A 14,564-nucleotide genomic window follows, 5' to 3' on the forward strand; every position below is an offset into this window, starting at 1 on the left:
ACTCACGCACATGATGCACACAGGTGCCTGCCGCTGCAAGTGTGTCCCAATAAACTCCCCTGGCTGGTGCCAGTGCCCACGGGTGGGTTTGGGACGCGTGGAGCACAATCCTGCCGGAATCCGGGGGCTTGGCGGCAGCTCCTCGCCGCCGCTTGGGTTTATTTTTAAACCTGTTGGCCCCGAGTGATTCACACGCTGCCTGTTCCCTGTTCCCTGCTCCCCGGCAAGTTTTACACGACCAAAATAGATGTTCTGGAAGGAACGGGCCACCCGGCAAAGCCGCGGCGGGGAAAGCGGGGTGCTTCCGGGATCCCGGCCCGTCCAAGGGTGGAAACGTCACTGATCCACCTCCATGATGGTGGTTTTGGGAAGATGCTGGTGCAGACACCCTGGGAAATGGGATCATGGGTGATGTTTAACCTGGATCACAATACCAGGCTTCAGTGGAAGGTGCAATGCTGGGGAGAACTCCATAGGTATCCCAAGCACTGGGGGCTCTCACACCTGGCTATGGGGGAAAGGGAGCCCAGCAAGGCAGAAGGGAAGGTGGAATGAGGGCAGGGAATGGGATAGAGTGGTTAAGAGCCTTTCTTTCAGAACATCATCTGTTGGAAAAGACCAGCATTTTTGGGAACAAAGCACCCTTCCCATGGCCAGGGTCCTGCTTGCCCTAGCCCTGCTGGCAGCAGTTCCCTGCAGTGACAAAAGCACTAAGCCAAGGTACCACGTTACAGCACATTGGGGAAAAAAAAAAGGAAAAAAAAATCTGACTTTTCAAATATGGGAGGCAGTAATCACTGTTAATTCACTATTTTTTAATTTAAAGTTCAGTCATGAAAGGTTTCCAGCCATAACAGTGCATCTCACTCACTTAAGACCAAGACACACATACAAGTGTCCCAGCCAGCCAGGATTTCTCCCCGACAGATTCCCTGCTTTCAGCTGAATGCCGTTTCCAGCACGGCAATCCCAACCATTGAAGGACAACAATCACACCTGTCCCAGTTCTATGGGACAGCAGCACCACTGGTTTCTTCTCCAAGGAAAACACCATTGAAACCAGCCCCTCTGGATGGAGGAGGCCTGGAGCTGAGCTCCTCACCCGCAGAATAACAGAGCAGGAGGAGGATGGGTCACTTGGCCAAATCCCAGGCAGAGGTGACAGCCTGAAGAACTGAGCAGAGATTTCATAATATCCATGCACCACTCAGCAGATTGGCAAGGGCTCCTCAAAGAGGCTCCAGGGTATGATCTGCTGAGGAAAAGTCAGAGGAGGTGGCAGCAGCCAGAGTTTAGGGCAGCAGAGGTGGTGGCTTGCAGGCCTGGCCATCAGAAGAGAGAGAAGGGACAAGGACAGGACCCCACAGCACAATGTGACTGCAGAAGCAAACGCTGGGACAGCAGCAGAGGCTAAGCACAGTGTATCCAGCTAAGCAAGCACTCTGCAAACTCCAGAGCTGCCAGGATGATGCTTCTCCACCAGCATCTCTGGAGCAAGCCCTACTGATCTCCTGCTAACCCTTGCACGGTGTCCCAAGTCCCAGATGAGCAGGAATAAGCACCTTTTTCCTCTTTGGGGTCATTTATTTATAGATTTAAAGAAATAAAAATAGAAAAATAGGTAAAGAGTGCATGCTGAGGCAAAAGAAATGTTCATTGCAATGAAGCCAGAGCAGAAGGTGGGGTGGCAAGGGTCCCTCTGCCCTTTTGAGGGGGGAACATTCCTCCTGCGTGCACAGAGACAGAGGGCAGTGGGGCTCTCCCTTCAAACCCCACCAAATTCATGGTCACAGTATCCGACGTAGAGAGGCTGTGCCTGGACACCACGCCTGGGAAGAGAACAGAAGGATGGCATCAGGGAGAGGGCACAGGCAGAGACACCACCAGGTCTGAGGGCTTCCAATGGTACCGGGTGGCCAACTGTGCCCTGTTTCACGTGTGACAAGGAGTGGTTTTCACCCTGTGCTTATAAACTCAGTTTTTTGCTCATGTGAGGGAGCATGGGGTGAAGACAGGTTTCCTGGGGAAGCTGGTGCTGCAGGAGGAGTGTCAAGAGCTGACAAGTCCCCTCCTTCCTCAGCACAAAGCCCTCTCCTCACCAGAGCCACCAGCCTACGCCAGCAGCAGGAGCACTCTTCCAGTGCTGCACAAAGCAAGCTCTGCCCACGCACAGGCAGCAGAAAAACCGGGGCTTTCCAGAGGAACGAGGGTCATTCTGCAGCAGGGCAAGCCCTTCTCCCTCACTGCCCTCCCAGGGTTGAGCCCAGAGCAGTTGTGCAAGGGCAGTTGCCCCAGGATGGTTACCCGAGTAGGGTGCAGCGAAACTCCGCCAGCCGGGCGTATGCGTCTTGTACGTTCCTCACAGTCTCATTGCTCCAGAGTCTTTCAGCTATGGCCCCACCTCTCGGCCTTGAAGACAAGGGACAGGCAGTCAGGACAGGGGGGAGCTCAAAAGATTCTCACATGAAGCCCTTAACTCCCGAGCACCTTCCTGACCAATGTCCTTCCACACACAAAGGCTTCAGAGTATCCCAAGATCTATTCCTGGACACATGCCCATCAGGAGCAGACCAGGGTGACAGGACAGATGGTGTTAAACGCAACCTGGCTGCAGCAGCAGGTTGTTACAGCCTTGCAAACTCCCATTTCAGCCTCAGTGAAGCTGTTTCCAGCACGGGGGGGACAGAGACAGGCACCATGCGCAGACCAAACCCATGAGTTCGGCACATGACACTCGGTGGCAAAGAAAAGGGATGCAAGCCCGGCCTCACACAACCCAAGTGACCTCCCTGTGGCCTCCCTTACCAGAGCCTGGGGGTCAGGTTGGTGACATCCACATATTCACCCCACATGCAGGCCTCGCCACCGATCACCAGGGCCTTCTGCTCAGGGCTGCCTGTGGAGGGCACAGCAAAACAGCCAGTTCTGGCACTACGTCTGAGTGCCACGCCAGCTGCCATGCGGAAAGGGGACACCAGGAACACACCTTCAAAGTTCAAGGGCTCCACCTTATAGGCTTCTATCCAGTCCTGCCCATAGGAGATGCGGTTGAGGTACCAGGGTGCAGAGAGCAGAGCCCGGTAGCCAGCCCTGGTGACATTGGCCATCTCATTCAGGTACTGCATGCTGTTCTCCTTCCACACGTGGATGATGGTGTCAGGCCTCAGCTGAGGAGCACAGGTGAACACGGGGCAGGGCATCAGTGTGGTGACAGAAGCATCACCTGCTCCCCTGAGCAGAGTGCCCAGACCCCTCCACACTCCTGAAAGGAAGCTGAGGCAGACTTGGGCTTGATTTTTGAGCCACTTCCCATCTGGTTTGCAGGAACAACAGAAGGAGGGATAAGGCCATTTGCAGAGTGTCCTGTACAGGGTTAAAACCTGCATCCTAGAGGGAGCAGAGCATTGGCAGCAGTGTGACAAAGCCATGATGAGGGCAGCTCACTGGCAGCACCATCTTGAGATTGACCCCAGTCCCATTACAGAGTAACACCCACCAGCCCCAGCACAGCCCCCTCAGAGTACACCAGTGTGTCAGGTGTGGTGCTGGCACTGTTCACCCCAGCACAGGCAGCTCTCACCTTCACGTCGTTGTCAAACACCTCCTGCCACACAATATAACCTTTGCCAAGGGAAGAGACGATGTCCAGAAGCCTGGAGTAGGAAAAGTACCAAGTTTTGGGTGATCTCACTAATTCCCTCTTTGGTGGTTACATACAGCCTAAGGAGCAGCACAGATATTCCCAACATCCTCAGCAGGATGTGAAGATGCTTCTGAAGGAGAAGGGAGAGAGCAGAGAGAGCACAGCCCCTTATGGGGCTTCTTTCTCCTCAGCTCCAGGCTTTTTTGTGGTCAATCTCCCACTAAAATGTTCCCTTTTGGGGTCAGGGAGACATGACCAACAGGGATGCTCCTGGAAAGGACATCTGGCATCCCCAAGACAGAAGACATTTGAGCTGATCGCACAGTGCAGCAGCAGGCCCTGGATGCCCTGTCCTTACCTCTGGATGTAGAAAGACTCTAATTTTTTGTAATCTTCTCCGAGGCCCATCTCAATCATGAAAGCACGGATTTCTGGATTGGATTTCCTGTGCACCAAAGAGAAGAAATAAAACCATCGCAACCTGAGCTCTGGAGTAAAGCCAAGGCATGGTCAAGTCCCTCCCACATCAGTCCAAGGCTTGCCCAGGTATTCCAGAGCTGTGGCTGGACCAGTACCAGCACCGGCAGCTCCCTACATTCAGTGTCACCATGAGCACAGAAATCCCAAATATCCCAAGCACCACCACTACCCCTCACCTGAGAGAGCAGGACACCAAAGCTCATGACCAAGAAGCCACGGGCTGAGACTCCAATCCCAAATACTTACTCCTAGTCCCCATCCAGACTGATCTCAAACTCACCAGCACGTGAAATCTACCTCATCGCCACCAAGGTGGAGAAAGAAGTCTGGGAACACAGTGCTGACCTCTTGGAACAAACTGGTCACAAACAGGTAGGTGCTGTTAACAATGGGGTTGATGGGCCCATAGACTCCAGAAGGAGCCTTGCCCATATAGCAGGGAGTCAGGAGGCCTGGAGCACCTGATGGTAACAAATGCAGGATGGTAAGGAAAGGATAAAGTGTGACCATGTCATCCTCTACAATGCCCCTCAGCACAACTTAGGGCCTGTCAGCAGACAGGGAAGGACAGACAGCCACAGTTCCAGCTGTGACCACACACACGGACAATTCTAACACGGGCCTTGGCATTTGGAAGCAGGGAAAGGAGAGAAAAAGACAATTGAATGTTTTCCTGGAGCTTCTTGCACTTCTAGACATAGGAGACACAGTCCCTGAAGCAGAGAGCAGTGTGTCAGGGCTGGGACACAGCTGAGCAGAGCAAGGAAGCTTGGCCAGCTATACCCTCAGTTAAACACAAGATCCTTGCAATAAGTCACGATGTTAGTTTTGGCAGAGCAGATGTTCCCACCAAAAAAATCACCCAGCTTGGACCCAAGAAAAGATGGAAACGCTTCCCTTTGGATTTTGCTCTAGAAGTTGGACCACTGGGTCCCACATCCCCCAAGTAACAGTTTGCTCCCCGTCAAAGCCAGCCTGTGGAACACTGCTGCCCACACCCAGCTTTTAGGGTCCAGACTGCAGCACCCATTCCTGCCCCTGGGACAACTCCCACTCTCCTCAGAGCAGCAGCAGGCAGGGTCTGCTCCTCACCTGGTCCCCAGGAGAGGGTGTGGCCGGGGGTGTCGAACTCAGCAATGACTCTGATGCCGCGCAGCCGGGCGTACTCGATCACAGTGCGCACGTCACTGGCTGTGTACACGTGGGTCATGGCGTTGAAGGCTCCCTGGGAACACGGGAAAGCTCAGTGCCTTGCTCAGGAGCAGAGGCAGGGATCTGCTCACCTGGGCTGGGCATTACATGGCGATCATCACCTGCTTGCTGAGCTCTGGGAACGTGGAACTCTCATAAGGGAAAGATGGGTCATCCACAATGTGCCAGTGAAACACATTGAACTTGTTGTAAGCCATGACGTCCTGGGAAGAAACAGTGACAAAGATGAACATGCTCCATCCCCTCTGAAAAGTCACCCAGCTCGCCACAGATAGAGGACGAGGTCCTCCAGCTCCAGAAGGACAAGGCAGATTCCCTAAATGCTCCTCAGGATCAGGGATTCAGACACCTCTCTCTAAACACAAAAAGCTGTGTAGGGTCAGGAATACTTCTGCTTAGTAAAATCCCTGTTCTCCCTGTAACTGAGCCACTGGTGGAGATACGGAAGTTTAATTCTGCTTGGGATGAGCACAGAACCACCACCCATGCTTACCAGTGTTTCCCTTGCCTTAGAAACAACCCAGCCTTGAAGAGTAACCTGGACTGCAGGAATCCAATTTAACAAAGGCAGCTGAGAAATCACCCAAACAAGGGAGCTCAGTTATCACAGCGGAAGGGACACCCAATCAAACCATCTCATCTCACAGCATGGGTGCCCTACCAGAGTTTCCAGGATAGCCCTCAGAGGTAGGTAGTGACGAGAGGTGTCCAGCAACAGTCCCCGGTGAGGGAAGCGGGGAAAGTCCATGATTTCTGTCTCATTGATGTAGTACTGCACACAGAAGACATGAGGAAGACGTGAGCAGGATGTGGAGCAAATGGCCATTAGCAAGAGACACATAGGGTCACCATTGTCCCCAGGGTTGGCAGGACAGAGGTGCCCTCTCTGCCCAGAGTGCAAAGTGTCCAGAAAGAGCAGAAAGAGCTGCAGCACTTGTTTACCCACTCAGAAGGCAGGGATCTGGATGGATCCATGAATTTCCACTTGGCCCTTGGCAAGGCTGTGCCCACTCATCCCAAGCATCCCAGCAACCCTCAGCCTGTTCCCATGGAGGCTGGGGCACTATGGAGAGCTGCCTGCCCCCAGGGGATGAGGCCGGGACTCACCGTGCCATTCTCATCTCTCCCAACAAGCTGGCTGAATGTTTCCAGGCCTGCAGGAAAACACAGAGCTCCTATCTCAGCACAGACAACCCCGAAGGAGCAGAGCTCAATTAACAAAGTCTATGGAGAGAGGCACCGCGAGACATCCCCACAGGCCCGAGGCAGGGAGAGCGGGAATGCCCTGCGGGAAGCACAGCTCACCTCGGAGAGCTCCCCAGACGGTCTCTGCCGAGAGCAGCATGGAGCCTTTGGAGACAGACAGCTTATCTGAAAAACAGCATCAGGGGGTTGTCCCACACTGCCACGACAGCACTGGGCAGGGCTCAGGTACAGAACTGCACCCTGGGGTCCCAGAGAACTGAATTTTGGCCCTCTCTTGCTGTTTTAAACCTCTCCCCCCTGCTTTATCAGCACCTTCAGGTATGTCCCTCCTGCCCTGCCCCAGTGTCTCAAGAGCCTCCCCAAATCCAAAGGTAACTGCACAGTGCTACTTCCCAGTGACAGGCACAGAAACAGCCACGTTCCCTCCCACTCCCAAACCTGACACTTACAGCTCTCGCTGGAGTCTAGGCTGGGAAACCCATCGCAGCCTGGAGTGGAAACATAGACGAGAAGCTTGGTGCAGGGTGTTTCCCAGGAGGGCTCATTCTCTGCAAAGGACACAGACCATGCACATAACCCCATCCCAGCTCTTTTCCCTGCTTCCAAGCCCACCACCATCCTCCCAGCCCAGCTAGGGATGGAGGCAGAAACAGGCACCCCTTCCTGCACCCCAAAACAGACACCACGGTGTTCAGCAGGGGTTAATTTCAACACAGCCAACCAGGAGAGCATGACCTGATCCCAACCTCTGAGGAAGCCCACAAGGAAGCTTAAAGGAGCACACAAGAGAGGGGAAACATTAGAATATGTACTAGCAGCAGCCCCTGAGGCTTCCTGGACACCAGCTCTGGCTCTTACGCTACAATCATGACTAGTGAAAGCCCCTCCATGAGGGTGAAGAGCTTCTTGTTTCCAAGATCTCCCAGCACTGCAAAAAAAGTACAAGCCCAAGAGCTCTGCTCTACTCAAACTTCTTGGAAAAGACCAGAGAAAACCTTTAAAAAAAGGGTGGAGAATGAATCTGTTAAACTGGACTGAATTAGAGGCAATCAAAAGGTCTCACCCAGCTCAGAAAACCTCCCAACTGACTTCACCTTCTGCAGAGCAGGTCCCAGGTGTAGCAGCCAGAGAAATGAACCCAGTCACATTTAGACCTCAAGCAGGAGCTCTGGGCGCACTTCCCTAACTGAAGAGCACTTCCAAGGATGTACAAGCCTGAATTCCCACCTGAGTCACTCCCCCATTCCAAATGGATACTCCACCTTTGCTGGGATGCAACGGACTTAGAGCAGTCAGTTGCCAGGAGGAGCGTGGAGCAGCAGGGCAGGACCCTGCTCATCCCGCCAAGGTCCATGCCTACACCCCCACAGCATTCCCAGGAACAGCCAATGCTCAATGTGGTCACTGAAAAGAAAGAGTTTGGCTTTGGATGAGCCAAGAGCACCAAGAAGTTTCCAGAGACACTGTGGCACTGCCAGCATTTCAGAGAAATGCAGAGAGCCCCTGCTCCACAGCTCACAGGAGCTCACAGAAATCCCGATTTCTCCGTGAAGGGATGACGAAACCTCTGCGGAGAGAAGGAAAACAGCTTGAATCCAGCCCTGTTTTGAGCTTTCCTCTCAGTTGCAGACAAGCTGGTAGCCAAGGCAACCTCACAGATGTGCAAGCAGCACAGCAAGACCTGCTCCCTCCGCTCGGGAAGGCGGCAGTTCACCGGGAACAGCTGCTCTCAGGCCTGGGAACACTCATTCTGCTGAGGACCCTCGACAGAATTGGTCCCACAACCACACACCGCGTTTGAACCTGCTAGGTGAGGCACTTCCCAACCCAAACACGGTCCCCTAGGCCAAGGTGCAGACAGGCACTACCGCCAACCACACCTGCAACACAGAGCACCCAGAAGAAGGTTTCTGCCATTTATTTCCTCTATAAATACAAATTATTTCCTTTCATCCAGGGTTTCCACTGCCTGTTCTTACTAACCACCCATGCAGAAAAAAAAGACCAAAAAAAAAAAAAGAAGGCAAAGAGGGGAAAAAAGGCCTTAAAATAATTTCTGTAGTTTGAGCATCATAAAGCAGGGCATATGGAAAGTGATGAGTGTGAGCTGGATCTTGTGATCGCAGTGTTGCTCCAAGTGATTTGATGGTCACATTTCCCCTCTGAGTGGAACAGGAGAGCGTGAATAATTAGATCAGCTGTTTTTAGTTCCTAGCAGCAAAAGAGAACCAAGAGGAGTCTTTTTGGCTCTCAAATCAAAATTTATTTCTACTTCTACTCACAAGAGTTGAAGAAATAAAATAAGCCAAAGGGTTCTCCGTTTCAAACCTGTTTTTTTCAAAGTATGATGTACCCAAGACAAAGCCAAGCGGCTTCCAACACTGCCACCCTTCTCCACTTTGATCAGCAGCGACAGAGCTCACACTGACATTTAAAACACTCGGGAGCAGAGTTACTAGCTCTTTTTGATGAATGAAGTGCTTCATACTCCCTGGATATAGCACTTCAGGCTGCAGCAGACCCACGCAGCACGTCAGCTCCACAGCCAAGAGATTTCCTGCAGCTCATTCCAGACAAGCAATGGGTGCTACCATGAAGAAGTCTGGGTTCAAGAAACCTTTAGAGCCTGTCCCATTTGCCTTTCCTCATCTTACCCTACAATTTCAGGATGAATCCAGCAGCTAATCCCTCCCTGGCAGAAAAGCCATGCTGCCTCAGGACTTTTAGCAGCTCCACTTTGGCAGAGGTGCCCCGTGGCACAAGTACGTACTTGGAAGAACACACACAAAGCAACAAGGTGAGACCTCACACAGGACACCCAGAGCTGCTACGAATGAGAACAGCCAAGACTTAGCAGGAACCCTGAAGCACGAATGGCTGCAAAACTGGGAGCAGCTCTCCCTGCAGCCACAAGAGAAGGAAGTGAAATGAAGCAATGGGGAGATTAACACTACCTGGAGGACGTAAAAAATGAGCCAGAGAAAACCCTTGAGAGCAAGAGCCTCAATCCTGGCAGAAGGACAACAGTGCTGTGCCAAACTCGGTTAGTTTCTTCCACACGTGCCATAGGCATTGCTCTCCAAATCCCAACCCGTCGCTGCCCTTGCCACCAGACTCCATCCAATCCACAACTCCCACCCCGCCGGCCGCCGCAGAACTGAGGGGAGGCAGACGGCCACCAAAGCCCGAGGTCTGACCCCAAAATTAGCGAGGATGTGGGGGGCTGTTAAGCTCAAAGCCACGGAGGAAGGGTCAGCGCCCGCCGCGGCCCTCACCGGTGGGACGGCCGAAGAGCAGCGGCCAGTACCGCTGGAAGGCGGCGTCCAGCACGGCGCAGCCCGGCCCCACGGCCGAGCCGTCCGCCACGGCGAAGCGGAACCGGCGGGCCGGCACCGGGCAGCGGCCGCCGCCGGGCGGGGAGCTCTGGGCCTGGGGCTGCGGCCATACGGCCCCCGCCGGGCCCGGCAGCAGCGCCGGCAGCAGCAGCGGCGGCGGGAGCAGCAGCAGCCGGAGCAGCGACAGCTGCAGCGCCCGCGCCGCCGCCATGTCGCGCCCGAGCCGGAGGGAGGCGGCACCGCCCGCCAGCGGGGGCCGGGCGGCCGCGAAATGGCAGCTCGGGCCCGCCCTCACGGGCTCCCCGCCGCTGCCCCCCAGCCCCGCGGCCTCCCTCAGTAGCCCACGGTCGTCTCGTTCTCTTAAAGTGCGCAAACGTCCGCGGCTCCCCACCGAAGGTAATTTCTGTGCCAGCCTTCAGGCTTTACAGCCCCCCCATTTCCCTCCCCCCAGCCACGCTTTCTGCCGTCAGGGAGCTTCAGCAGCCTGCCTCGGGGTTTGAGGAGATTAATGGTTTAAATCACGTATTTCATCCATGCTGCTTTCCTGGAATCCTGTAGTGTTTTGGGCTGAAAGGGATCTTAAAGACCATTTAATTCCACCCTCGGCCATGAGCAGGAACATCTTCCTCTATCCCACCTTGCTCCAAGCCCGATGTCCAGCCTGGCCTTGGACACTTCCAGGGATGGGGCAGCTACAGCTTTTCTGGGCAACCTATGCCAGGGACTCACCACCCTCATTGCAAATAAATTCTTACTTGTATCTAACCTAACTGGACGGTCTCTCCGTTTAAAACCAGCACCCCTTTGCCCATGCTTTGGATCCACCTTGGGTTTAAGAATCTGCTGTAGGTGCTGTGTATTTTTATGGGCAGTACTGTATATAAATTATCCTTTGCACAGGTTTCCAAGGATATTTTATATGTGGCCAGTGAAATATTGATTGGGTTGTACAAATAAAAGGGGCTTTATCCCATGGTGGATCCTCACAGTGAAGTATTGCAGGGATGCTTTCCATGCAGTGCTTGGCTTTTCCAAGGAAAGCCTTATCCTCAGATGAACTCTATTTAATTTTATTTCCTCCCTTCAGCTCTGCTTTCCTTAGCAATTCCCAACTCAAATAAGGGCCTTAAGCCCAGGTCTTACCCATCTAATTGCCAGCACAAACCTACAAGGGAACCCACTCCATCAAATTATTAAAAACCTGTTGTCCCAGAAAACTCCAAGGTATCAGGTGTGCTGGGAGACAAGCCAGAGGCATGGGAGCAAGCAGGAAATTAAACAAATGGCACAGGAGAAAGCGTGACAAGGTGGACGGCCCCATCACACAAGAGGAAAAACCATTCTATGTGAACAGGACATAACTATAGCAAGGTCTGGTGGAGAATGTAAGGGATTCTCCCTCACAGGAGCAGTGTAGAGAGACCAGGATCAACAGGAAAAAAGCTTTTTGTAGAAGAAAACCCACAAGAAACTTGTTGTCAGAGGTTAGAATAGCACCAGCACAAAGCTGGGGACCGATGGGGAAAGAAAAAGAGTTGGGGAGACATGGAAGGGTTTCAGTGGGGCTGGGGAGAAATGGAGGGAGGTGCTCTCCAATGTTAAAGGAGGCTGTGAGGTTCCAGTGAAGTTCTTGGGGGTGATGTGGAGGTGAAAAAGTTGTGGGGAGACTAGGCACCAGGAGGAGATCACAGTCAGGTTTGGGTCTAAATGGGATTGTGGGAATTTAATGAGGTTAGTGAAAATTTATAGGGAGCTCATGAGGAGCTCCCCCTCCATAGGGAGGGGACTAAGGGTCACCTAGAGGTAGAGAAGCCAGGCTCTATCAGGAAGGGGGTCAAAGAGAGCCAAATGGTGTTGCCATGAGCTCAACTCCTACACAGCACTGCATCTTTCTTTTCCAGCTGTGTAAAACGGCAAAGTCCACCGCATGGGAAGGTGAGCCAGGAGCCAAGGACAGGCACAGCCTTACCAGATGGGTGTACCTCCACAGCCAGGCTAACAGAGCACAGGGGTGGACCAACAGCCCAGGTATCACCCAGAGAATTAAAGGCACCAAGTGAAGTCCAACATAATCTAGGAATACCTAGAAGCAGGTACACTCACAGCAAAGATCAGGAAGAACTGGTTGCCTAGATCTCAGATTGAATAGAGTTTATGGAGTTCATGGGTAGAGGTCCCAGGAGAGGCTGACTGGGGCAATTAAAGCCTGTTGGTTCCCTCAGGCTCCTGACAATCCTCCCTTGTTTTCCCTACAGTGGTGGCAGGATGAACATTCAACACCATGGCACATGCCAGGCTGCTTCCTCACTATTCTTCCAGGGTTTTGTAGCCCTTCTCTATCTCTGTCCCCATCACACAGCAGGAAGAGAGAACACCTGTATTCCAGCCTGTGTCAGACCTCTGGGAAAGTGTCCCCTGTCATTCCTTGTGTTCAAGTTTCCTGCTGCCGCTCTACATAAAGCCTCTGTGGTCTTGAGCTGGGTTTGTTGCTTTTCCCTGTGCAAACTTCTGGAGCACCAGCTGTTACCACCATTTTCTGACTATATTTGGTTGATTGCAGTATCTCTGGTCTTGTCCTCAAGTAGTTTCTCTGTATTAAAATTTCAGTGGAAGGAAAACCACTCCAAACAAGCCAGTTTGATGCTGTCTTGCATCAGGCAATGTCAGGAGTGTGCTTCCCAGCTCATCAGACAGAACTGTGGGAGTGCCCTGGCTTGAGGAGAATTCTCATTTCAACCTAGGGAGGGTGGCATGTTTGCCAGCTTATGTAAAGCATTGTGATCAGAGCTTACAGTCCAAATATTCCAGCCTTTCTACAGATTCAGTTGCTGATGCTATTTTAGGGGACCTGATGTCTCTGGGGGATGACTCATTGAAGTTCATCTGTAGCTGGCCGGCATTAGTCCAGACTAACAGTCTGATTTTTGAGTGTTTCTTTACATAAGAAAACTGCTTAAGCATGTGTCTAACTGTGGAGCTTGGCTGAAAGAACCTGGTTTACACTCTGTCCTGTGGCGGGCACAGAGCACCAGCAGCCCAAAGCTGCTGATGCTCTTCAGTAGCCCATCAATAGAACAGCTCATGGGCTCAGAGCGTATCTGCAGGGTGATATAACCACCTGGGAGGCCTCTTCCAAGGTAGTTCAGCAAGGAACATGCAGGGAGTGAACCCCAGGCAGGGCTGTACTGGCTCAGGTGACACCCTACAAATCCCTCTTGTAACCTCTGATGCAAAAGCTGGGACTTGCTGGGGGACTGAAAAAAAATGCTCCGCCAGGACATTGCTGGATTACCTGCTTGCTACCAACAATGAAGTTGGTAACAATCCAAATTAATTATTCTGATATAAATTGTTATAAAACCTAGCTGGTGTCACATTTGAGTCTTTCTAGTTTATTTGCTTCAGGGCATGAAGGTGGCCTTTGGGCTGTCAGTACAGTTGCACCACAGCATTTTAAAAATATATAAGCCCATTTATTATGCTGCCTAACTCCCTATAATGTTGGCTGCTTCTGCATTTAACCAGGAGGGTACTTTGCACACAGATTCTTCCTCTGATGAGAAATGTCTGAGCCAGTGAAGTGGGAATGGAGAAAGCCATTCATGAACACCTTCACAGGGCATGAGTTTTCTATTTGCTTTGCTCTTTGAACCAACACTGTCTAGGAAAGTTGCTCCTGAATGAAGCAACTCCCAGCTCAAGTGATCTGTTGATGGTGTAGCTGGAAGAGGGCTTTGGAAAACACGGATCATCTCCTGGAAATACCTCTAACTTGAATTTTGGCATCTCTTTCTGGGCAAAACTATTGTCTCCGTTTGCTTGTTTACCTTCACTTTAATCCCTGGTAAAATAATGATGGGATTTGGACTGCAAGCACAAGGGTTGCAGGGTTGAAGTGTCCTTACTTGTGGTGGTGATCTTGAGGGAATGTGGTCAGCACGTGCCAGGTCTTTTCAGGTGTGGACCCTCCTGTTGCACATCTTTGTATTTCAGGGGTGATGTTGCTCATCATCAAGCAGAGGGGTGCTCACATTTAAACACCCAGCAGGAGCCCCCAGGGACATTTGGTGGAGCTTTAGCATGTGCACAAAAAAGATCCTAAACATGAGATGCTAAATTCACATCCAAGGTATTTTCACCAGCTCTAACAACTCAGCCCATGAGGAACCTTGATGTTTTGGGGGCCCAAAGCAGGCTAGTGTATGGCAGAATGCTTTTGGAGCCACAAGGATGCATTCCAGTGCTTTTCAAAGCACAGGATAACTCATTTCCATATCTCTACCTTCCCAGCTAGACCACGACTTATCAGTGCTGCCATCGAATGGTTTAGCAGGCGCACATGCTGAATGAATTTCTCCTCAAAGATGGGGTTTAAAAGAAGGGACCTCTTCAGCTGGGAGAGCACTGTGTGAGGAAAGTGAGGTCTGGGGGACTTGGAGTGAGCAGGCAGCAGCGTGGAGAAGTATTTCAACAGTTATGAGCTTGAAAGTGGAGTTTAAAGCAAAAAGCTTGAAGTGAGATGTGTTCATCAGTGTGGAGGATTTGGGGTCCTGACTCGAGCTCAGCCTGGTGGGGTTTCCCCTGTTGATGTTATCACAGAGTCTTTTTTTCTTCTGGTTTATCTCCAGCTCGCACAGGTTTGGAGTGGTGATCTGAGGGGCTGCTCAGCCCATGCTTATGGTTGAGGT

The 14,564-nt window shown here is 52.1% G+C and overlaps 1 protein-coding gene across 1 annotated transcript; it reads right to left on the bottom strand.

The window, feature by feature from the left end:
- Positions 1-1,563: 1,563 nt before the first annotated feature.
- Positions 1,564-10,102, bottom strand: HEXA (hexosaminidase subunit alpha). Its single transcript, XM_068204322.1, has 14 exons — positions 9,817-10,102; positions 6,991-7,089; positions 6,641-6,706; positions 6,443-6,489; positions 5,997-6,107; positions 5,437-5,538; positions 5,216-5,348; positions 4,404-4,584; positions 4,002-4,088; positions 3,581-3,653; positions 2,987-3,167; positions 2,806-2,896; positions 2,305-2,409; positions 1,564-1,829 (listed from the first exon to the last, which is right to left on the bottom strand). The coding sequence occupies exons 1-14, from the start codon at positions 10,085-10,087 to the stop codon at positions 1,766-1,768; spliced, it is 1,611 nt and encodes a 536-aa protein (XP_068060423.1). The 5' UTR covers positions 10,088-10,102; the 3' UTR covers positions 1,564-1,765.
- Positions 10,103-14,564: the final 4,462 nt, after the last annotated feature.

Source organism: Anomalospiza imberbis, chromosome 13, assembly GCF_031753505.1.
Source record: "Anomalospiza imberbis isolate Cuckoo-Finch-1a 21T00152 chromosome 13, ASM3175350v1, whole genome shotgun sequence".
Lineage (NCBI taxonomy): Eukaryota > Metazoa > Chordata > Aves > Passeriformes > Viduidae > Anomalospiza > Anomalospiza imberbis.